This window comes from Ambystoma mexicanum, chromosome 3q, assembly GCF_040938575.1.
Source record: "Ambystoma mexicanum isolate Mex_15411 chromosome 3q, UKY_AmexF1_1, whole genome shotgun sequence".
Lineage (NCBI taxonomy): Eukaryota > Metazoa > Chordata > Amphibia > Caudata > Ambystomatidae > Ambystoma > Ambystoma mexicanum.
This window is the reverse complement of record NC_090926.1, coordinates 1,076,092,956-1,076,115,887: the sequence shown is the minus strand read 5'-3', so window position 1 is coordinate 1,076,115,887 and position 22,932 is coordinate 1,076,092,956. Positions and strand designations below refer to the sequence as shown.

General features: G+C 45.2%; 1 protein-coding gene across 1 annotated transcript in view; it reads left to right on the top strand.

The window, feature by feature from the left end:
* CCDC57 (coiled-coil domain containing 57) overlaps window positions 1-22,932 on the top strand; it is a 1,326,425-nt gene that overhangs the window by 710,335 nt on the left and 593,158 nt on the right. The window contains exons 14-15 of the mRNA XM_069655328.1: window positions 9,801-10,001; window positions 11,628-11,684. Of these exons, the coding sequence (XP_069511429.1) occupies window positions 9,801-10,001; window positions 11,628-11,684 (258 nt within the window). The remainder of the gene's footprint in view (window positions 1-9,800; window positions 10,002-11,627; window positions 11,685-22,932) is intronic.

The following is a 22,932-nucleotide window of genomic DNA, read 5'->3' as shown; positions in this document are numbered from 1 at the left end:
CAATGTTCGCTTTGATATGGTGCATTCCTTCATCTTCGGAGAATTTTCTCTCGAAAAGCACAGTTTTGTTTTTTTCACTGGTTCCTGGTTCTTCATTGGTGTTTTGGCAATCTACTGGGTCTGAGATCTTAAAGCCCAGTACTCTAAAGTTCTCATAGGCCTCTAGCATAATGGAGGCAAGTATCACCAAGTTCGTCACAATTTCCACCAGATCGACACGCGCTTCATCGGGGAAGCTTACTGTCAATATTTCTTCTGATTTTATTGTTTTCAATTGTGGAATATATTGTAGAAGTTTCATGACTGCTGATCTATTTAGTATCAGTCCATCCGAATTTCTTGCCATTTTTCCGAGTATTACAACCGTGTTTTTTGGTGGTTTTGGTTTTTGCTTCATCCATTTATGATTTGGGCTAGTAGTTCTGGAGTTTCCTTGTTTTTTACTCAGAGACCATGTCTCCTTTCTTATTTCGTTTTGTTGTGCGTTATTCAAGTTGGGAAATTGCGCTTCTTTCTGTGAAGAGCATTCCTTCAGTTCTTTTAGTTCGGAATATTTGGCTGTGCATTTTTTTAGTTTATCACTTAGGGTTAGAAAATCTTCTTAATATGGCACCCTAGGATCAATGCATACTTCTTTAGTTTCATATATATTGAAATCCATGATCACTCTTTCCTGTGTTTCGTTTGTTTGTACATTTTCATCGTCGTATACCGAGCAATCCAGAAGTTCTTGTATACTTCCATCCTGTGAACTGTCATCTTCTGAAGACACAGAGACCGTTTGGATCTTTTCTGAGATCAGCTGAGGATGGGTCTCTACAAGTTTGCTGCAGGATACGGTGCTGAGCGGCTCTTCTTCCACTGTGTCTTTTACATTTCGCAAGAAACTCCTTGACCCGCATATCTTCTTCTTTTCTTTGCTGATCGCATTTTTTGTTTAACATGTACTTTTTTGGCCTTTCTTTTGTGTGTTGTTTGTCTTTACTACTTCTGAATTTTTATTTGCATTAGGATCAAATATTGGAAAAGCACTTGTTGCTACTTTATCTGCATTTTCCGACGATTTTTCGGAAGTCTCAGATGTAGTATTTTGGCCAATTTCATTTTCGGTTTGTGTTGGTTTAGGGGTTAATCTTGCGCTCAGGGGCACAGTGTCGGATTCTCCTTGGTCTCTGTGTGCATCGGGCTGTGTTGGTTCAGGTCCAATCGCAGATGGAACACGATGGACCTCTCTTTGCTCTTCGCATGTACATGGCCGCATGGAGCCCAGTCTTAAGTCAGTCCTTTTTGGTTGGGGGGCTAAAGTTGTAATAATTTCTCGAATTCCTTCTAAGAAATGATGTTTGTCAGTTTTAGCATCTTGCAGTAAATCAATCAATGTTTTTAGGACCACTCCATCCATTTCTTTCTCTCAGCTTCGCTTTTCTCTGATATGGTCCATGACTGATTCCACATAGATCATTTTACTGTTCATTAGGGCAATCATTGTCGATTGATCTCGTTGATTTTCGTTTAGAGTTTCATACAGTTTTAAAAAAGGAGCCATAGTTATTGATACAGATGCTATGATTGCTTCCTGTGCCTCTTTTAGCCACCTAATCTCATTTGTTGTTCCATGAGTGGTACCATTTTTGCATCTTTGTAAGTTTATTCCTTTCTTTCTGTTACTCTCATTTGGACTGTACTCTGATGAGGATGAAGAGTTTCCCTCTGATGACGTAGTTTCTTTTGGGCCTTTTTTTGTGTGTGGTAAAAAGTTTATAATTTGATCTTGTATTGCTTTTATTTCTAAAGCACGTTGTTTATTTATCTCTCTCTCTTCAAAAGACTTTTGTCTATGATTTTCTGATTCAGACGTGACTTTGGTTGTAATATCGCTAGTCAAAGGTGCTTTACTAGCTGTATTTGAGAGATCGCCCAGTATATTTTTGGGAGAATTTTTCTCAGGTGAGTGAATTCGGGGTCGTTTGGGAGCCCAAGACTCATTTTGTACTTTCTCTCCACTTTGTTTTGATGTACTTTCTTTCCGACTTGTTTCATATAGACTTTCCTCTGCGTTAGTGATCATAGCATTAGATTTCCCTGGGGTTGAATTTGCTTTCTCTAAGTCTATGATCTCCGCTGTGTTGGTTAATAAGTCATCCATCATCTGTTATTTCAGAAGTCACATTTCCTATGAGTGGAGTGTTTCTTTCCTTTAGCACAGTTTTTGAGATGGAGCCTTCATGGGTATTTTTAATCATTTGAGTTTTGCCGCTGTTTAAGGCTTTGCTCGTTTCCAGGAGGGCGGGTTTCCCATTAAAATGCCATCTTAGAGTACCAATCTCAGATGTGTAGAGTAACACCTTTTTTTTGTCTGTTTCTTCAGGTTTTGTAAACCATAGGATTCCAAACCTTTCTCTTGACCATCATCTACGCCAGTATTCATCTTTTTTATACTGGTGTTTTTTTTGTTGAAACTTCGATGTGTGTATTTTCGTTTAGTGTTATGAGCACTTTGTTTTTGATAGTTTCATTTGAGAGTGGGGGGGAGAGGGTAGCGACCTGATTTATCTCAGAGTTCAATTGTAGAACCATGTCATGCTTTCCACAGAGGCCCGACTGCCTCGGCCTTTCCGTGGATGCATGCTCTTCGACTTGGCTTATCGTGTCTCCAGGCAACAGGGGGTTAATTCAGCTCTCTGTGCCTGCAGCATGCGGAGCCAGCCCAGACTCCCGGCAGTCTCCGCCCACATCAGGGAGCGAATCTCGCAGCCCCTCACCTCCATGGAGCCCGGTGCTCGCTTCCTCCGGGCCGCTCACCTCCGCCCGCCAAGAGGTCGCGGCAGAACACGGAGGCTCGACACCTGCACTCGTTGCATAATTCGCTTCCTCTCGCCCGCGGCACGCCGCATGGAGGCTGCTTGCGCCAGCGCTCGCCATTAACTCAGCGTCCGCAGGCGGCTCCTGCACTCCCTTCTTCCCGTCTCTCTCACACCACCCCTCTTGCTGGTCGCGCTGATCACCAGCCACAGCCACAACGACTGCATGTACCTCGTCGCGGAGGGTGCTGGAGTCAGGGCGGCAACCACACGCCTCCCCAAGACCCACCGGCGACCCGCCAGACGCCATACAAGCACCCGACAACGGTGAGGAGCAGTTATTTGGCGAGATGGGCGAGAACATTTCATTTATAATCGTCTTACAGACTTTGTTAGAACATAAGTTTGTTGGCAGTTTTTTGCATTGTTTTCCAATGCTTTTTATAACAGTCTTTGTGGTAGCTGGAATAGCTGTAGTGACTAATGATGAAATAAGAGGCTGCTTTTCAGCCAAGGCATCTAATACACGTACCTTACTCCGTGTTCTTGAATGCATTTCTCCTGATGTTTCAAGGTCCATTTGTTCACACATCGGCGAACACTCGGCAAACACTCCGCTACGCTCCGCGTCTGTGGGTGGTTCTTATGAGTTCCAATTGTAGAAACAGAGAACAGACTCCAGCAGAGAGTATGGGTAACAGAGCTTCTCCTTCTCCTTCATCACTGCCAAACACTCTGCAAACCTCTGGGTATTAAGTGTGTTATAAATAACCTATCATATAAAATCATATCATATATCATATATCACTGGATTTCCTTTCCAAACTTTTAACAAAGTTCACATTTTATTCTTTACACAAGGTTCTCTTGCTCTTGTTTCTACAGAGATTCCCTTCCCCAACAATTCCACAACTTTTAACACTTTGCTAATTCCTCGTATCAGAGACTTTTGAGTGTGCACACCTTTAGTTAGCTCTATGCAAGACTACTCCGACACCTTGGCTTTTCTGGGATCATGCCCCCGGCACTCTTTGTCACTTTTAGCACAGTTCATCAAAAGGGTTGTGCCCCAGGCACTCTTTCACTTAATTTCTTCCTTGCTATTTTGGGGTTTCTGGTCACTCTTCCTGTCTCGCACTGCACACCTCTCATTCTTTCCATTAGCTCCTACTTTGAGCTTCGCACAGCTCTCTGGCACTTTTGGGAGAGCAAGTTTCACTTTAACAGAGTATTTCAACAATGTGTAAGTGTGCAGGCGACCACTCCGTTACTTTGCTTCCTTCACTTTCATTACGTAGTTTTGTACATTACAGTTCACAATGGACGATTTGAAGCTTTCTCTTCAGCGCATCTTCTCATCCTACGCTTTTCCTTCCCTTGCAACTAATCTCTCACGCTTTGTGTCTTTCACCAAACGGGCTCCCTTCTGCCTTTGAACTGACAGGTTGTGATCAGTGTAGCTGTTGCGGTTCTCATTGTGTCAGGGACTCCTCGCTCGCACCTCCGACACTGCTGCTTGGAGATCAGCTCTCCACACACTCCCTTTCTGGCTTCTTGGAGACACAGCTCCCTCGACACACTTTCTCCAGCCTTTTCCAACCACGGGCTCTCAGCGTCTCAGCGCTCTGTTCTGTGACAGCAGAATTCAGGGTGCTCAGGCCTCTCAGCTGCTTGCTCGGTCTCTGACTCAGTTTCCTTCTCAGGCTCCAACTTGTGTGTCTTATCTCATAAGGATACTCCTTTTATAAACCTAAGGAGTATTAACAGGCTTCTGGTGCTTTGCCATTTCGTTCAGTGCCTGACTTTGCCTGACCTTGTTAACAAGAAATTTGTGAAAATAGTAGAGTGCCTCTGAATGTATTTTCTCCATCCTGGTGGTGCTGTGGCGTTTTAAACAAGGAGAGTACTGAGGAAAACGGGTGCTTGCCACACAATATGCCATATAGGCTGAGGTAATGTCGAGAAGGGGGGTGTTCGGAAAGGGTGGATACCATGTCTCTCCGTTTTGGAAAGGGGGCATACCATGTCTCGCCTTTTCCCAGATAACCCTCCACCCAGGTGATCCTCCCTCGCTAGTCGGCCCCCAGAGTCGGGATCCAAAATCAGTGGCCCTGCCCTGGCCTCTGGTTTGGAGGATCCCCAGGAGTGGGAAAGGAAAAACCCTCAGGTTTGTCACACTGCTCACACAGATGGGATAAAAATGAAGATTATTTAATACATCTGATGGAGGGTTTGAAAAGAGATTATGTCACACAACACAGACTGATGGGTGCAAGAGGGACAATGTAATGACTCAAACGAAATGCATGGCATGTTTTAGCTTTTCTCTACACGCTGTATATGCATTTTTTCTGGTATTACCATAATATTTCCATGTGCTTATACCTTCTGGTATGTATTTGCATCAAATGTCCACGTACTTTAATCACAAGAGGTTTCCATACAATGTCCAGCTATACACACCATTGTTAAGTCTCGCCATTAAATGCCCAGGTATTCACCACTTTGTTCTGAATTGTCATAAACTGTCCTGCTACACATTTGAACACCGAATCTGACATCTGATGCCCAGATACTCTCCCCATGCCTAGAGATTACCATCAGTTGTCCACGTACTGGCACCACTGCTAGATATTGACATCAAATACCCACATTAAATGGATTGCAGACAAATGCCTGCGGACATACCATGTTGCCTTGGGTTATCCTTAAATGGTCAGTTAAGTCCCCTACAAAAAACTGGCTACACCAGCATGCCAATGTGTGGGAGTATTATTCCATACACAGTAAAGGCATCCTGAAGAAGGACACAGACAACAGATTCCACATCCAAAATAACCAAGTTTATGAACTTAAATGTCAAGATGGAAACAGACCCAACTTGCCTTATACTAAGGTGGGATTTCCCTACCTAAAAAAACTAAGGGAAGTCTGAGTAATAGAGTTCAATTTAGGAATCAGTCTGTGTCCAAAACCTATGCTTGCCCTCACAACTATAACTATACAATATGAAGGGATGTCACCAACCACAAAGAAAACTGTGTTCAACAGGAAGTGATGAGGGGTGTTTCATGTGATTGGGAGTCCTCATCGAGTTCACGCAGGCCCACTACTTGTTTTGAAGAGACTTCCTCTGGAACTCTGACTTTTCCTACAACAGAACCCTATCTCGACCTGCATACAGCTGGCACCTAGACCACTACTGTCCCTCTTCTGCCTCTGAGAGATCTTGTGCAATAGACTAGGGAAGGACTGGATAAGAAAAGGATTCTGTTTTGAAAAGTATAACAATTGTTTAAAAGTTACTTACTTGTAAAAGAGTTGGTTGGTAACTGTTCCTCTGAAATAGGAGCAGTTACAAGAGTTCTTACTTTCATTTGAATGTGTTCTGCCGTTCTTAAAAGTATATGTAGGTTTGTTTTACCTGCCTGTGAATAGAATCCTCCTCTTCCAAAAGTAATACTGTTGGCTTCATCTAACTATTTCTTTCAGAGAATAGGTATATTAGTTTACCAACTGGATCTTGCTTCCCCTGACCTGCTGTATAGCCTGTCTAGAATAAGTCTGCCTTGGATCTTACCTACCTTGAATAGCTGTGTGCCATTCTTAAGTGTACTGTGGGTTTAGCTGACCTTGGTCTACTGTGTGCAATCCTAAACATAGTGTAAAGAGTTATTGATTACCTTCATCTGTGTTTAACTGATCTGAAAAGCAACTGTGATAGTTTATTACAACATTAGGTCTTACTCACCTAGTATAACTGAAGGTTATCCTAAATGTAGTTGTAGGTTCATACGGTTCCATGAATTCAGAAAAGTATACTTGTAACACTGGGTTGCGCCTCCCCTGAATCTGCTTAGAGAATTTCCAAAATAGTCACATGTCCCAATACTTGCCTTGAAATACTGCTGCCTTTCTTAAAAGTGTAGTAGTAGGTTTTACTGTCCCTGATTTGCTAGTGCATTCTAAAATAGTTGGTGTATGTTACTACTTGTCACTGCGTAGCTTAACCCCCCCCCCACCACCCCCCGCAGAAAGTACAAAAAGTATCTGAGTTGATTTACAAACTCTAAACTGAGTTCTAATAAGTAAGGTTACAAGCAATACTTGTAACAGAGTTGGTTTGTTATTTAATTTGATAACTGAGTGGCACTGCGGGACTGACAGGGTCTACTACCCAAATACTGACTGTATTCAAAAAGTATATATAACCTGGTTTTACTCCCCAAGAATAGTAGATTGCATTCTGAATGTGTAATAGGTTTGACTTACCTTGACTACTTATTGTAGTCTTAATAAGGTTGTATCCTTGAAGTATAAAGTTTTTTATGATTTAGTTTTTCTGATAATGTGATATCACGTCTTTCCCCAACGTTCATCTTGGCCCAGTTGTAATTAAATAAACCATTTATTTGTTACAATATATAGTGTTTCAGTGTTTCTTTGAACCATATGTATGTTACAATTTCTTTGTACCAATCTACAGCCCTCTCTCCCTCCTAAGATAAGTCTGGCAGCTCTGTCTACGCTACCAAATACTCAGGTGGTACAGCCTTATATTAAGAGTGGAGTTTTGTACTGTCTCAGTTGTATGGTTTTGTGAAGCCCTTAGTTGGGACTTACGAAAAACTGTTCTAACAGGAACTACTGTTACAGCCTGTAAATGTGAGCATCAAAATGCATGTTGACGGATTTATGAGCCCAGAACATTGTAGTACGGACTATTCTAGGTCTGGAAAGAAGACTCAAGATCAGTCTGAATCTGACTAATCCTCCACTGGCTATCACAGGATAACTCCCTGTCAACTAGTATAATTTGAACACCGACTGATCCTGCATTCCAAAGAGTTGAGCTGGTACAACCCACTAAGGAACTCTGATCGTCCAAAGGCCCTCCTCAGATTGCCAAGATTCAAGCAAGTATGTCAAGGAGGCATTCGAATCTGGGTAGCTGACTCCACCTTGTGGTGCAATGTAGGCAATTGCCTTGAGGCTACAGGAAAGCCACAGCTTAAGACAGAGCTGAAAAGGCATCTATTTGCAAAGTCTTTCCCCATCTTGAGTGCGAATGTTTGGATTAATAGATTGTGATTAGAGGGGTATCCACCCACCCTCTCTGTCTATCACTGCCAATTTTCTCTTCCCTGCTACAACCTTGTGGGCAGAGCCAGGCCTTAAATGACCCTCCCTCTCGCTCCAGTTTGAGTACCCAAAAGCCTAGGGCACCTAGTCTGAAGCGCTGCTGGCGTCTCCACTCTGAATTTCTGTGGCTCTGTGTATGTCCTCTTAATTCATGGAGTAAAATAGTTCTAAGACTTCCTTGTTTTCCTGCTCTTGTCAAGAGGGATGAGGAGTCCCTCCCTAGGTGTAGACGAGATCAGGTGGAAGCCGGAGCAAGCCCTGATCCTTGCGGCTCGAGTAATTAAAAAAACCATAATTTCTGTCGCCACATTAACATGTGCCAGCATGTTAATGTGCAAATCCTTATCTCCAGCCATTGCCTCTGTACCAAAATGCTTGCCAATGTTTATTTTCCTTTTTTGGAACCTCCAGCCGATGCAAAGTAGAGCCCCCAGCAAGAAGCTAGATCTCTTCAAGAACCAGACGGCCGAGCACTGACATAAAAAGGAGAGCCGCAGTACGCAGGCGTGACCCCACTGCATGATTTGATGCAGCTCAGCTACCCAAAAGAGGCAGAGAAAATGCTAAGGCAGAGCCGTGACAGCAACCCCACTGAACCACCATGGACATATTCAAGCCCTTACCTATGCTGTCAAGGAGACGGTAGCACAAACCACAAACGTGGGCCATGAACTGGATGCTCTGCAATGGACATTATGCAGCAGAACCAGGGGCCGGGGCTTAGACCCCTTTTCAAAGCTTTCAGATGGACATACGCATCTCGTGGCAGAGAGAGCAGCGCAAATTGGCCAAGGAGAAATGACCAACCAAAAAGAAGGAAGGGATATTTAAACGAGGAACAGGAAACCGGTTTTATGGGTTATCTAAGTGAGGTCATAGGAGGAGACAGTGACAGACCAAGAGACCAGCAGGAGGCTATTATTTGAAATAAAGGCTATTATTTGAAACAGTGGGGAATTGGTTTTGTGAGTATAAGGGTACTGCAGTGTGGGTGGGTGTGTGTGTGTTTGTGTGACGAGTGTATACAAAGCATAATATAAGAGTGTGTGTGAAACGTATAACAGGGCGAAAGGAGGTTCAATGAATAGGAGTAGAATTGGAAGGTGTGCAGTAGATGGAGGAAGTATGTGGTCGTGGGGTGGGGTGGGGTGGAGTGTGGTTGTGGGGATGAGTATGGCAGTGGGGGAGGAGTATGGTAATGAGGGAGAAATTAGTGACGAGGAGTGGAGTAGAAGTGGCTATGAGTTCGAAGAGTGGAACATCAAAGTGTGGAGGGTGAAATGGCAAAGGAACAACTGAGTGGAGGGTTAGACAGTAAGAGTAGAAGAGAAAGGAAAGCGTGGGCGTGTTTACGCCTGAATCCAACTGAGCAAGTGCAAGGCACCTCCCAACACCCTTAGAAGGCTGACAGCTGGCTAGAGTAGGGACAGCTAGGAAGTCTCCGAAGGAGATTAGACAGCCGGTACTTACGGAAGGACCTCTAGCCGAAGGTAGCCATTAGCGTTTGGTAGAACTGACTGGGGTCATGGGTGGCTCGATTAGACTGGGACCCCAAGGAGACTAGAGAGAGGGACATCCGCGTGGCCCCCAAAAACAAATAAAAGCCCATAAACCGCCATTGGAACTGAGTGTTTTGTTTTATCATCTTCAGCACTTGGGATTTTAGATGTGATGCTGCTACCAGTCCTTCTTGTATTCAATTTATCTTTGTTCCGACTGGTGTTTTAATGTGAACTCATAGTACCTATTTTAGATCATCTCAGTTTCTGATGCTGTCCCTTTTCTCTGCAGTAGATGCCCCCTCTTAAGGTTTCTTTTTTCTCACTGTCCACGTTTACTCTGCACTTCCTTTCTCAGCTGCGCCAGAAGCAGGTGGAAGTTGACCAGGTCCACTATGAGCTGACCAATCACACTCAGCGAAGTTCATCCGAGCTGTCTGCTGCTCTCCAGCGGGTGGCTGAGCTTGAGTTGCAGCTCACCGAGGCCCGGAAGGAGGCAGATGAATACTTCAAGGGAAACCTGCAGCAGAACATGGAAGCGGTGGCCCTTGGTAATGAGGTAAGTGGTCCTGTGTTTCGGGAGACGTAAATAGCACATGATTGACAAACCGTCATAACTGCACTTAACCTGGCAACCTTCAGAATGAGTTTGCCTTTTGCACTTCAGGTATATATTTGCTGCTGGGGAGTTTCTGGTTGAACATGGAAGAGTGCTGTCAGTATTGACAAAAGATAGGCAGCTGAGCATGCTATTTGCCATGTTGCTTGAGTATCTGGAGGGTTGCTGCTATAGCGGGTGCTGATAAGTTGGGGAGCGGCCACTGTTTGTTCCCTTGAATGCATTGTTGGAGGGTAGACCTGCTGGCTTTGTTGGATGAGTTTCTGAATAGTCACTGTTTGCTCGTTTGTATGGTTGCTTTTGATGCAGATGCAGTTTACCCTTGTGGATGAGTTGCAGAAAAGGGCACTCTCTGGGTGGGCAGCTATTTCCACTTGAGCGGGTTAATTGTATGTACAATGTTTTCCAGCCCAAGCCATGCATGCATCCAGGAGAGGTCTGTGCAATGAAATATATATGGTACAGAGAAACAGTCAATCAGGTCGCTTAGAATGTTGTCGAAGTAGTTGCCTGCTCTGGTGTTCCCAATTTGTTCCCCATTCCCTTTCTCTGGATCTCCCCATGCCCCTCCTCTTTCCCTCCAACTCATGCCACCTCCCAACCCCAAAGTAAGAATGATACACTTACCTGTTACCATTTCCTGACATTGGAGCCTTAGCTTCTCGAGGCCGTTCCATGGAAAGGGAAAAGGGACTTCAGAGCACTGCTCGTCATTTCCATAAAAGCTACCTTGTCTGTTTTTCTTGGCTGGTTTTTGTTTACTGTCAGAAAAATGAAACTCTAAGCATCTGGGATATTATCCTGGGGTGTGAGCCGCAACAATGCACTTGTTGTAATCCAAACTGAGTTAAAAAGTATGTGCTCAGGCCCTCTCTACTCTTAGATCTATGAACTTGGGCGGCAGTGCGTACGCACCCAGTATGGCTCTCAAATGAAAGCATTATGGTCTAAATGCATAACACTAAAATGTAATGGTAAAAATGCTTCTGTTAATCATGATAACAAACTTTTAGTAGAATGTAGCATGCAACGGATTCCGGAGAGACAGCAGAGCTCAAAATCCTAAATCCTCTTGAAAGAGAATGTTTCTAACTTTTTCCCAATCTCCAGGTGATGTCATCTGTAGCACCTGGTGGACGTTTACATCAAGCCACAAAGCCCATACAGTAAAGGCTGTATCCTTCAATATCTCTTAATGTCCAGTAGCCATATAGATTTACTCCTAGATTCTGTGCTTCATCCTGAAATGTTTAGTTTACACCCTGGGTAGAGAGGACCATCCGGGAAGATGGCGTAAAGATCGTTTTTGTGAGTTGCTTCAGGGGTAGCTTTGTCATTTGGATAAGTACTTTTCTGACTCTGTGCTTGCTCGTATGAATGAGCTGCTGAAGGGGTGAGGGGCCGTTTGCAATGGCTGATTCACTAAATATCACTGTGACCTCAGATAACCCGTTCATGTACTTGGCCCATGCGGGAGATGTTCAATTTATAAAAATGATGCCTTGTGACAGTTTGCCTGACCCAAAAGCTATGCCAGCCTGTGAATGTTTTGTTCTGTTTTTTTAGGTCTCCTCTCTGAAGCTGGACTTAGCTTGTAACCGGGCTCCAGTGGTGGTGAAACAGGTAGGTGTCACAGATGACTTAAAGAATACTCAAAATCTTAAAGATTTAAAGATGTTTCAAGGGCTTTTATTAAAGGTTTCAGCCAGGTGCTAGGGCAGGCCCTCTTTCTCACATTTTGATGTGGCATTTTCACCCTAACTCCATATTCCCCAGGTAAGCAGATGGAGAATATTGATCCCTACTATATGTTTCTAGATAGCTGGTCGTGATAGTCTGATGGCAGTTGCCTTTTCTATCTTGACTCCCTCAGGGACTTCCTAGACTCCCCCTACACTATCACTTGGTTAGTGTCTACTAGGGGTGCAGGGAAGTGACTTCAGACACTCGTCCCGGTATGGTGGTCTTCCTCTTGTGCCCTCATTTCTCTCCCTCTCTGTGTGCAACTCTCCTCTCCCTGTACTCCCCACTCCTGCCTCCTTCACTCCTTCTACTCTCTGTGTCTCTCCTCCTTTGTCCATCCAATGTCGCTCACTTCTTCTACTACTGCCTCCACTCTTTGATATTACTATTCCCTATTTCACACTGCTACTCCCTCCTCCACACTACTACTACAACTCCACTCCACCTTCTTCTAATGCACCCCTCTTTCACTCGCTTATTCACTATGCATTCACTCTCTACACTCCCTCCCCTAATCTCCGTAGGATATCTCAGGGGTAACGTGCTCGCCTTGGAAGCAAGATGACGCTGTGCAACATAGATCCGATCCCCGGGTCTGCGTTTAGAAACGTCTGGGTATTAAGCGTGTTATAAATAACCAATTACAATCACATTTTCTAATCTTTCACGCACTCACAGCACAGTACCACTTCAACTTGCTCTACAATTTGCCTCTATGTTCTTCTCCACCGTCCTCCTTCCTGCTGCTCTCTTGGTCTGCCCCATCTTCATCCTCCTCTGACCTCACCCAAACAACCCACAACCTCCTATTTCCTGGGTTCTTTTATCACACTTCCCCCTCCTCCTGCCCAATCTGACCCTGTATTCCTTGTCTGGGAGGGATCCTCTTTAGAGGAGGTTTCAAAGAGTGGGTTAAGCCCATCCCTTTCCTATGTGTGGGTTTGTCATGCTACAACAATGGCAGCACACGTTGCAAAGTGATCGTGTTAGTGGACTGTAACTCCGTTCCCCTTAAGTTAAGTTTAGTTTTTTTGTGTGGCTATATTTCAAGTTTCTTATAGTCTACAGTGACTGCAGCAGTTTCACTATTGTGTGTGCTGTGGCTGGAGGTGTGTGCGCAGCAAAACAATATGTAAAAGCTCCAGCTCTTCGGTTTTTCTCTCTCTCTCTCTCCCGTCGGCATTTATACGTTGTCCAAGCAGGCGTATAACTCTCATTCCGCTGGCTCCCTCTCACTGACTGGGCTTTGGTATTTGGTATTTGATTGTGTGGGTTGTAGTCCCCTTCAACAAAGTTAGTTCTTTTAATGATTGTTATTTTTAAGGGTAGATGTATTTCCTTTAATCCCATTAAAACATAGTCTGGTAGAATTAGTAGTTACAGAGGAAGATATTGAATTGAAGGCATTTTCCCTTTTATATAATTCCTTTGGGAGTAAGGCTGTTTATTCGGATACCCTGAAAGAGCTTTCTTTTAATAAGGCTTGCCCATCTTTATTAGTATATATACCCCGGGTTACAGATCTCATATGGGGATCAGGGACATCGTAATGACAATATGACATTACCACTTTTAGCAACCCAGAAAGGCTCTTCCTTTCAGAGGACAAATACTGTGTCTCGTCCCACGGGATCTCCTCACCACCCTGGGCCCGGGCTTTTACCAGGTGATCCTCCCGCAGTACACCACCCCCAAGATCAGGATCAGGAAGCGTCCGCCTTTCCCTGGCCACCTGGAAGGAGACTTTAGGCAGGGTTTTAGTGAAGGATCCGTAGGATTCTTCACAAAGGCCTAGCATGGAAGTAAACCAGGTAGAAGTTGCGTGCTATAAAGTGGTCCTGACAAAGATAATTTTTGTTGCTTGTGGTGCTGAAGAAAGAATTGTGTAAACCTGCTGTAAAGGAGTTATATTTCTTTAGCACTCTTCAGTTGTGTCAAATCATCCTCATCAAGACAATTATTGTTGCTATTGACAAATTGAGAAACATGTTTTTTATTTGAAGCAGTTAAATCTTACACTCTTTCAAGGAAGAGAAATAACCTTATACTTTCTTTGTTGAATCAATGGAGTAGTAGTACCCGACAGGGGCAGGGGGAGGGTGGCAGCCATCCAGCCAATGAAGAGGGCTCGGACAGGGAAATTACCACATGGTAATCCCCCCGCTCCTTGCCGGCTCACGGCTGGAGGCCGCCATCTTCTTCGCCTGGGAATCAGGTAAGTGCTCCCCTTCTGCTCCCCTCCACCTCCACAGATTCCCCCCACCCCTTCCCTCCACTTACCTGCTTTTTTGCTCCCCTCGTGGACACTCTAGAAACACTTCTGTCTCCAGCACGTCCACTCCCAAACTGTGACACACTGCCATGGAAAGGAAGAAGGGACTATATGTAATCCCTTCTCCCATTGCCATGGCAGGCATTTTTTTGTTTACTTTTTTTAATGGCCGCAATGGAAACGGCGAAGGGATTATGTGTAGTCCTTCTCCTGATTCCATGATGGCCATTTATTTTTGTTTACCTTTTTTTTTTACTTTTTTCAATGGCCGCCATGGAAAGGGAGAACGGACTACGTTTGTCCTTCCTTGGTGGCCATTTTTTTTAATGTTGCAAAACAGAGCTTTTCGAATCAGAAAACAATGCTTTAATACCCCAGTCTTATGGGCCAGAGTACTAATGGCAATAAGCCCCTTGCAGGGGGGCATTACCAATTCAGTTAATGCCCCTGTGTTTTCGTTAAGTTCACTATGGGCCTGAATTGGTAATGCCCCCCCCTGCTCAGGGCTTGTGAACGTCCTGTCGACAAGTTGAAATTTCAAAGAACTGTGTTTTTAACTTTGTTGCAAATTAGGATTTCCTCATTTCTTTTTGGAACTGTGGAGAAAATCCTGCTTCAATCCAGGGAAGGGAAATTCACCCAGGTTATAAGGAGAGACTGTTGTTACATTACAAATTCAATTGTTATACTAATATTGATGCCTTGGAATTGCCATGCATTACTCCATTTATTTATTGTATGTATAGGTGTGAGGGACAGATATCCTTTGTTAGAGTGTTTCATTTAGTTTATTTTAGGCAAGGAAATCCTCGTTAGGGTAGGGATAGTGAGGCATTTATCCAACCTTCTAATTTAATAAAATGACATTTGTTGAAAATCCTTCACAAAGTTGTCCGCCTACATTTTCTGACCCCTCACACAGAGCTGCTGCACAGAGTGGGCAGGCAGATTTGATCTGATATACAGTGTTTCTGCGGGTATCAGCCTATAACGGGCATCCAGCCGTTTGTCTGTGGGTGCCAAGTTGTGTGGCTTCTCCCATATTTTCTGTGTGTTTGCCCGTACCTTGGTTGCAGCAGGATCCCTCTCTTGTCTATTTTCCTGCTGAGGACATCTGCCCGTACCCGTTTCTCTGGGTGTTTCTGGCAGGGATGGCTTTAAAAATACGTGGGCATCCTTGCAGTGCGTGCCAAGATGGCACACCAAGGTAGAGGTCCCGAATCTGAGCCGTCCATTGGATCCATGGCTCAAAAGAGTGTGGATGTGATGCCTGATGTAGGGCTGCAGACACTGTTGCTGGTGCAGATGTATTTATTCCTGGGGCCACAGGCATCCCTGGGATTTGCAGATGCATATGAACCCTGATTGTGCTTGGGGCACGCCGCTCCACTGACAATACATGTCCCTTGTAGGGTTCTCCCATGTGTGTGACTTGTACTTGCAGAAATGCAGACCCATGCTTGCTTTCGGCAGATCTGTTCTACCAAGGGCAGAGGTTCAGTGAAGTGACATGTCTGCCTAGAGATCGGCCGTGTCGGGCTATGCCAGACGTGGTCTCCCTCTCACTGTGCTTAGAGAGGCATCAGCTTCACCTCACTGATGATCCCCAACAAGGGTGAAACACGTGTATGGGGTTGCTGGTGGTACTCTCGTTCAGATTGGAATTGCCATTGTATTTCGGTGCTGGACTGCCCCTGGGCAGGACAAAGACTGATATGCAAATGGATATTTCCCATCTGTGAAAGGCACAGTGAGTAAAAGCAGTGGCTGCGAACTCTCAAGTGGTTAATAACCACTGAACAGGTTATCATGTCTGTTCTTGCGTGAGAGGGGCGCCCGCTACCTTTGTAAAACTATGCTCCGCCTGGGCTCCGCCGTGCATGCACGGCAGATATGTGCGTGGAGAATGTTGCCTTTTTATCTTTCAGTGCCTTACTCGATTCTTCAGAAAGGATACAGAGAGTGCAGGGCTTTATGAATGTACTGCAAGCAAGGTCCATCCCGCTCCTTTGCTGAGGCTCATACGGCTGGGTATGGTGGGTTCAGCTGGTTGCCTGTGTCTGCTAAAAAGCTGGGTAGGGCTAGCACACACTGCTCTGCAACTTACCATGCATCTGAATGAACCAGGCTGCACTATGATTTGTGTGGGATAAAAATGTGGCCATAGGCTTTAATATTTACAAAACAAAACTCAAAAAGCAAAAAACTCAAAGGTGTGGTTTTGGGCACCTCGTGTCCAAGGAGAGCAAATGCCTGCCACCCGCCAGTTCGTTTTCCAGAGCTCTTTGCACCCAAACAGTGGGCCTTCCACTGTCCCTGAGCTCTATTGGCAGGTCCCCTTTTGTGGTTGCAAGCTGGATGTTTGCATCTCCAGCTTTTTCCTTTCCTTCCATTCCTGGCTGGTGCCTCTTGTTTGTCCAAATGGCACGATCTCCTCTGACACGTGCTGCCACACCTGAGTGAGTCCACGGCTGTTCTGGTTCCCCCCAAAAGTACTTGTGTACACATCTCCTCTCTGCCAAAGCCTTAATTAAATATGTTGTTTGTACAAACCACTGTTACCTTTGCTGATAGGTGCAACCCATCCTAGTGAAATAGATCTGGGATGTTCTGGGACAGCCCATGTCTAATCAAATTGAACCCAGTGTTCCTGCAAAATTTCTCTAGCGCCTTGTTTAGTTTTCTCCTTGAAGTTTCTACCACCTTTCTGCAGTCAGCCCCGTGCCATTTGCTCCTAGGCACCACTTCTGACATGAATATCTATCTCCCTCCAGCAATGGGCTATGCTGGTTAGTGACTCACAAATGTCCTTTTGCAATTGCTTTCTCCCCAACTTTGTTAAATCTTTCCCACCCAGATGGATTACCAGGTATTTTGGCAGGTCAGATCGGATAGCTTATCGTGGATGCACCCCCATTGCATGCTTTGTGTCCCCACCAGGCGGTGATTGTCTTTTGGAAGTACAGAGCTTGTCGTACATTCTCTATCCATCCTGCCAATGACCCACAATCCATGCTGATCTGTACGGGCTGACACCTCCTGGGCAGAACATGTTGCGTTTAGTTTAGTTTAGTTTAGTTTAGTTTGTTTATTTATAGAGCACGGCCGAACCCTCGGGTAGCTGGGTGCATAATCATGTGGACAACATAGTTAAATATCGTTGCGCGAAACACAAATGGTTATATACATTCAAGGTTACAAAGAAATGTACAGCGAGAGTCGTATATGCAATAGCGCGTAAGGACCGGGTTACAAGGTGGTCCATTTCAGGATAAGGTTAAGTCATATGGTAGGAATGGGTGGAGGCAGGCAAGTGTGCAGTGAGTGGCAATGTATTAGGTAGAGAGCCAGGATTTCACCATAGCTCTAAATGGACAGAAGGAAGCTTCCGATCTGATAGCGAGAGGGAGTGTATTCCAGCTTTGAGCTGCAAGAACAGGGAAGCTGGATCCTCCTGCTGTTTTAGATTGAATTTGGGAATCTTTAATTGGTGCAGATAGGGAGTTCTGGTCGGTCTGGAAGTGCTGTGTCTGGAGAATTTGTTAGATAGGTAGCGTGGGACAGTCGGTGCCAGGCATTTGTGTGTAATGACAAGGGTTCTTAACTTAATTCTGTTGCGGATGGGTAGCCAATGGGCTTCTTTGCTGGCCGTGGAGATGTGAGCCTTACGCGGGAGGTTAAGAGTGCATCTTAAGGCGTTATTTTGTAGAATCTGGAGTCTGTTCAGATTTTTTGTTGTTGAGCCCAGGAAGCGTGTGTTACAATAGTCTAATTTAGACAATATCAGTGCTCTGGCTAAGGTGAGACAACTGGAGGAGGATAGAAAAGGTCTGCAGGCATTGATAAGTTTATTAGTATAGGTGGTAGATGAAATGGTGGCATTTATTTGTTTTTTCAGTGATAGAGTGGAGTCGAGGTACACACCTAGTGTTTTGACCTCTTTGGAAACTTTAATAATGTTGCCATCAATGGTGAAGGTTTGGTACCTGGAATCCATTTTATTGATTCGTGCCTGGGATCCTACGATAAGTAGTTCCGTCTTATCGTCATTGAGGCAAAGACTATGTGTGGCCATGCAGGCTTGAATTTCTAGGTAAATTTCGTTAAGCTTTGCAACATCTTCTTCATAGCAGCCAGTGAGTGTGATGAGGACCTGGGTGTCATCTGCGTAATTGGTGTAGCTGACACCCAGATCGTCAAGGCGGTCAAAGAGAAGCTTAGTGAAGATGTTGTAAAGTGTGGGCGATATGCAGGAGCTTTGGGGGACTCCACATTGGATTGGTATAGGGTCAGCCGCCGCTGATGGGGTGAAGACCCTAGTCGACCTATCAGCCAGAAATGACTGAATCCAATTGGTGGCATTCTGGGAGAATGCGGCAGCCGAAGAGAGGTGTTTGGTAAGGATCTGGTGGTCCACCAGATCGAAGGCAGCCGAAAGATCCAACTGGAGCAAAATGTCCAGATTGCCCTTGTCTTTGGCTTCATCCATTTGGATTGTTAGATCCAGGAGGGCGGTTTCTGTCCCGTGCCTAGGTCTAAAGCCGGATTGTTGCAGGCATAGGAGGTTATTTTCTTCCAAATGTTGTTGTATTTGGAGGTAGGCTACTCTGTCTAACATTTTGAGGAGAAAAGGGACCGTTGTGATAGGTCTATAATTTGTGGGGATATTAGGGTCTAGGTTAGGTTTCTTGAGAAGGGGGAGGACCCACGCTTCTTTAAGGTTGTTGGGGACCACTGAATTCTTAAAGGAGAAATTGATCAGGGCAGTGATGAGAGGAGCTAGGTCTTTAGCTCCGTCCTTGATGACGGAAGCGGGGCACAAGTCACCCTTACAATTGGATGGTTTAAGGCAGGCGATTATCTTAATTACTTCTTCCTCAGTGACCAGGGAGAAGTGAAAAGGTGGGCAGTTGGGAGGGGTGAAGTCTTTTTTACTATTGAGGTTGTCTTTAACGGCAAGGTTGGCTTTTTTGTTTTCGATCTTGGCTTGTAGCAGGGCAATTTTGTTAAAGAGGGCTAGCTGGATATTATTACACCAGGCTTTGTCTTTAGTACATTCCTCTGTTGGTGGTAATGGTGATTCAAGTTCTCTTAGAATAGAGAATAGTTCTTTTGTGCCCGATTTAGCATTGAGTATTCTTGTATTATAGATTTCTTTTTTGGCGTTTAAGATAGCAGATTTGTAGGTGGAGGCAGCTGTAGTGAAGTTGTCTTTTGTGGAGGGAGAGGGATCTTTTCTCCAGCTAGATTCCGCAGTTCTTTTAATGTTGTGCAGCGCCTTTAGTTCTGCTGAGAACCATTTGTTGGTATGGGCCATGGGTTTGGCTTTATGTTGTTTGAGTAGGGCTATCGGGTTGAGAGCTAGTTCCATCGTATTGTTGTAAAGGTCTACCAGGCTAGCAGTGTTGTCATTTTGCGTGGGGAGGTTGGCTTTGGTGATGGACGTGAGGAGTGGTCTAATGTTTTCTAGGGTGATGTTGCGATTATTTCTGGAAATTATTTGTGGTGTCCTGGAGGGTGGTGTCGTTTTGGTAGCAGTTCTGGGTACTGAGAAGGTGATAAGGCGATGATCGGTCCAAGCACACGATGTGATATGTGACAGTGAGAGGTTACAATTAGCCTCTGCTAGCCAGTCTAGGGATCTTCCTTTTATGTGTGTTGTCTTGTTAATGTGTTGAGTGAGGCCTAGATGAGTAGTGGTGTCATTGAGGCAGGTGGCGCGATTGTCTCTAGGGTCATTAAGTCCCAAGTTGAAGTCACCCATGATGATAATTTTTGAATTAGGTTTGGTGTTAGTAGTAAGTAGGAGAGAGATATCCTCTTCAAAGGTGGATAGGGGGCCTGGTGGTCTGTATATAATGTGTACGAGAATAGTTTGGGTGTTCGAAAATGGAAGTTTGATGGAAAGGAGTTTGGCTGACGGAAAGGTTGTGTTAGATGCTTCTCTGATGTTTAGGTCGGATTTAGCAATGATAGCCACGCCTCCTCCTATTCCATTTTTCCTGTCAGCACGGATAGTGTTAGAGTTATCAGAGATGGCTAATGCTAAGGTGGGGGCCAGAAGCTGGGTGGAGCCACGTCTCCGTGATGGCGATGAAGTCGAGGTGGTTAGAGGAGATAATGTTAGCCACATCAGTAGCATGGGCTACCAAAGAGCGGGCATTGATGAGAGCACCCTTGATGGGAATGTGGGTAGGGTTGGTTGTGGCGGTGTGTGTGGTGTGGTACAGTTTTGGCTGATTATGAGGTCAATATGTGGTGTCTGTTGCATGAGGTTCCTAGTCTGGCTGGAGACTGCTCTAACAGGTTTGTAGCTCAGGCTGGAGCGGTGGCTCAGTCTGTCGTTTCTGAGCTTGATAGGTGTGGCTGCACTCTGGTTGGTGGTAGTAGTTGGTGGAGTGAAGTGGGAGCCTAGTCGTGAGTTTCTTAGAGGGGTAGGGCATGGTATGGGGTATGAGGTGTGGGCGGGCGAGCAAATCGATTTATCCATTCCACTGGGGAAAGATGTTCTGGGTAGAGTGGGGTGTTCGTATTGGTGTAAATCTGTGGTGAGATGTTGTGGAGCAAGGGGAGAAGAGTTGCCATGGTCAGTGTGGCTCCTGTTAGGGTGGTCATCATGGGAGGTAGGTCTCTGAAGTAGTGGTAGTGGGTGGGGGCAGGGGTCTGGCGGGTGGATGGCTTGCGGAGAGTATCCGTGAAGGGTTGATAAGTGGGTGGATCTTGGCCGTGGGGCGGTGGGGTGCTTTAGCAGCGCTAGGCAGAGGCACAGGATGGTCTGTACAATCAGTAAATGCAATTGTGGGCCGTACTGAGCAAAGGCTCAGGGAAAAACACACGAACATAGGCAACACTAGGCAATGCTGGGCAGGGGCACAGGGTAGTATAAGCAAACAATGAGTGCAATCATGGGCCGAGCTGGACAACGCTATGCCAAGCACAGATCAATGTTTTCAAACATGTTGATGGTGGTGACACTAGCGAGTGAGGCAAATTTTAAATCATATAAGGCACGTTCACGTATTTGCACAGAGCACGAATGGCATAATATGCATAAAAAATGATACGGTACAGTACAAGAATGAGAGTCAAATGAGGCAGGCCAAGTTGGCTCGTGAATGTGGGTTCTAGACTAGAGGGCACAAAGCAAGTGGTAGGATAATGGTTGTGCAGAGAAAGTAGGGAGTAGATCATAAAACGATGGGCATGTATTGGCTAGTCATAGTGGTAAGCATCATTATTGTAATGCGCATCAAGGTGCACACCGAGTGTGGCACTGAAGGAGCGAGGCAAATATGAGCCAACTTAGATTAGCGCATAAGTGGCGCAAATTAGGTAACTAATGTGACGTGCACACATTGAGGCGCATGCAGTAGGAGGACTGTACATAGGTTGACATCGGTCAGGGTGAGTTAGTGTCCTGCTGATCAGCAGCGAGGGTGGCAAGCAGCAGCAGGTTTCATGCAAATGTTATCGTGATAGTAGGCAACGGCCCGTGAGCAACGCACTCAACATAGCTTGCAGGATATTGTATGCAGGCAGTGCCAGTTACACTAGCTTTTCCCTATTGTATTTTCTGAAACAATTAGATCTCCACCCCCCCTATCCTCTTCACACCCTTTTGCCCCAACCCATTGGCCCAGGAGGATGTCACCACCCCTGTCCGGAATTAATGGTTACCATACTCTGCTGGATTCCAGCCCATCTCTTTAATAACCTCCCTTAGCACAGCCTGAAACTAGAATCTGCTGAGTACCATGCCATCCCTTTGCACTAACATGTAGCCCCCCCCCCCACCGAGTATGGTCAGATCTGCAGAAAAACATTTTGTAAAACAGATGGGGCAGTGAACCTCCTCTTCAATACATTGCATGGTTATGAACCTCACGTTTCTTAGCTGGACTGCCTTTTATTTTCTCAGCAATATTGTCATGCATTTGTTCCCCATGCTGATGACCTCTAATACCAGCCAGTCTCCTGCTGACATGTTGTTAGGCAGAAACCTGTGCAGTCCCCTCTGGGACCACTGCAAAAGATTTAGGACTACAGGTGTTTGGCAGTAAACCCACTTGGTAGCAGTCTGCACCACACAGATTCACTCGGTAGCTGTGGCTGAGCAGTCAGACTTCTCTCAAGAAGAGTTAGGCAGTATACAGAGTATTCACCATAGGTCAAGAGAACACAATAGAACAAGTAAACACTGACCAGGGCTTGGTGTAAAAGAGATATAATTATTTATTTAAAACCAAATCTAGAAAAACACACAGGCACTAATAGTAAGCAATTCAAAAACACGGTCACTGAAAGATATACACTCCCTTAAAGGAATATTAGACAAGTCTTAAGTAAAGCCCCACTTATTTTCAGACAGCGGTGAGCGCTTATAGTAGATGGCTCTCTAATAATTCGTTTAAAAAAGGGAGGGAAAAGCAGAGAATAAATTGACAGATCTGAACACTTTTTCACAAACGCAACAAGAGAGGAAGGCAAAGTAACACAGTGAATTCAGAGTCAGTAGGCCGGATCCGCTTTAAGAGGATCAAAACGAAATGTGTCCCAGGTCACACGGTTGCAGTGCACAAAAGTCTTGTAACGGTTCAAAAAGGAGTTGGACCAAAGAAAGGGACCAGTTAGAGGGTCAAGGCGGCCAGCCCAGTCCAGAAGGTTAAGGGGTTATTATTACCTTGTAGCAATCTTTAGAAAGGGAGGCCTGGCGGACACGGTACCTTAAAGTGGTGAGAATACTCCAGCGGGGGCAGTTGTTCCTGGCAGCGGATGCAAGTCGGTGCTTCGTTCGGGGGAAGAGAGGATCTCGTCGAGGAGGAAGACAGGAGTCCGTTGCACTGCCAGGGAAGAAAC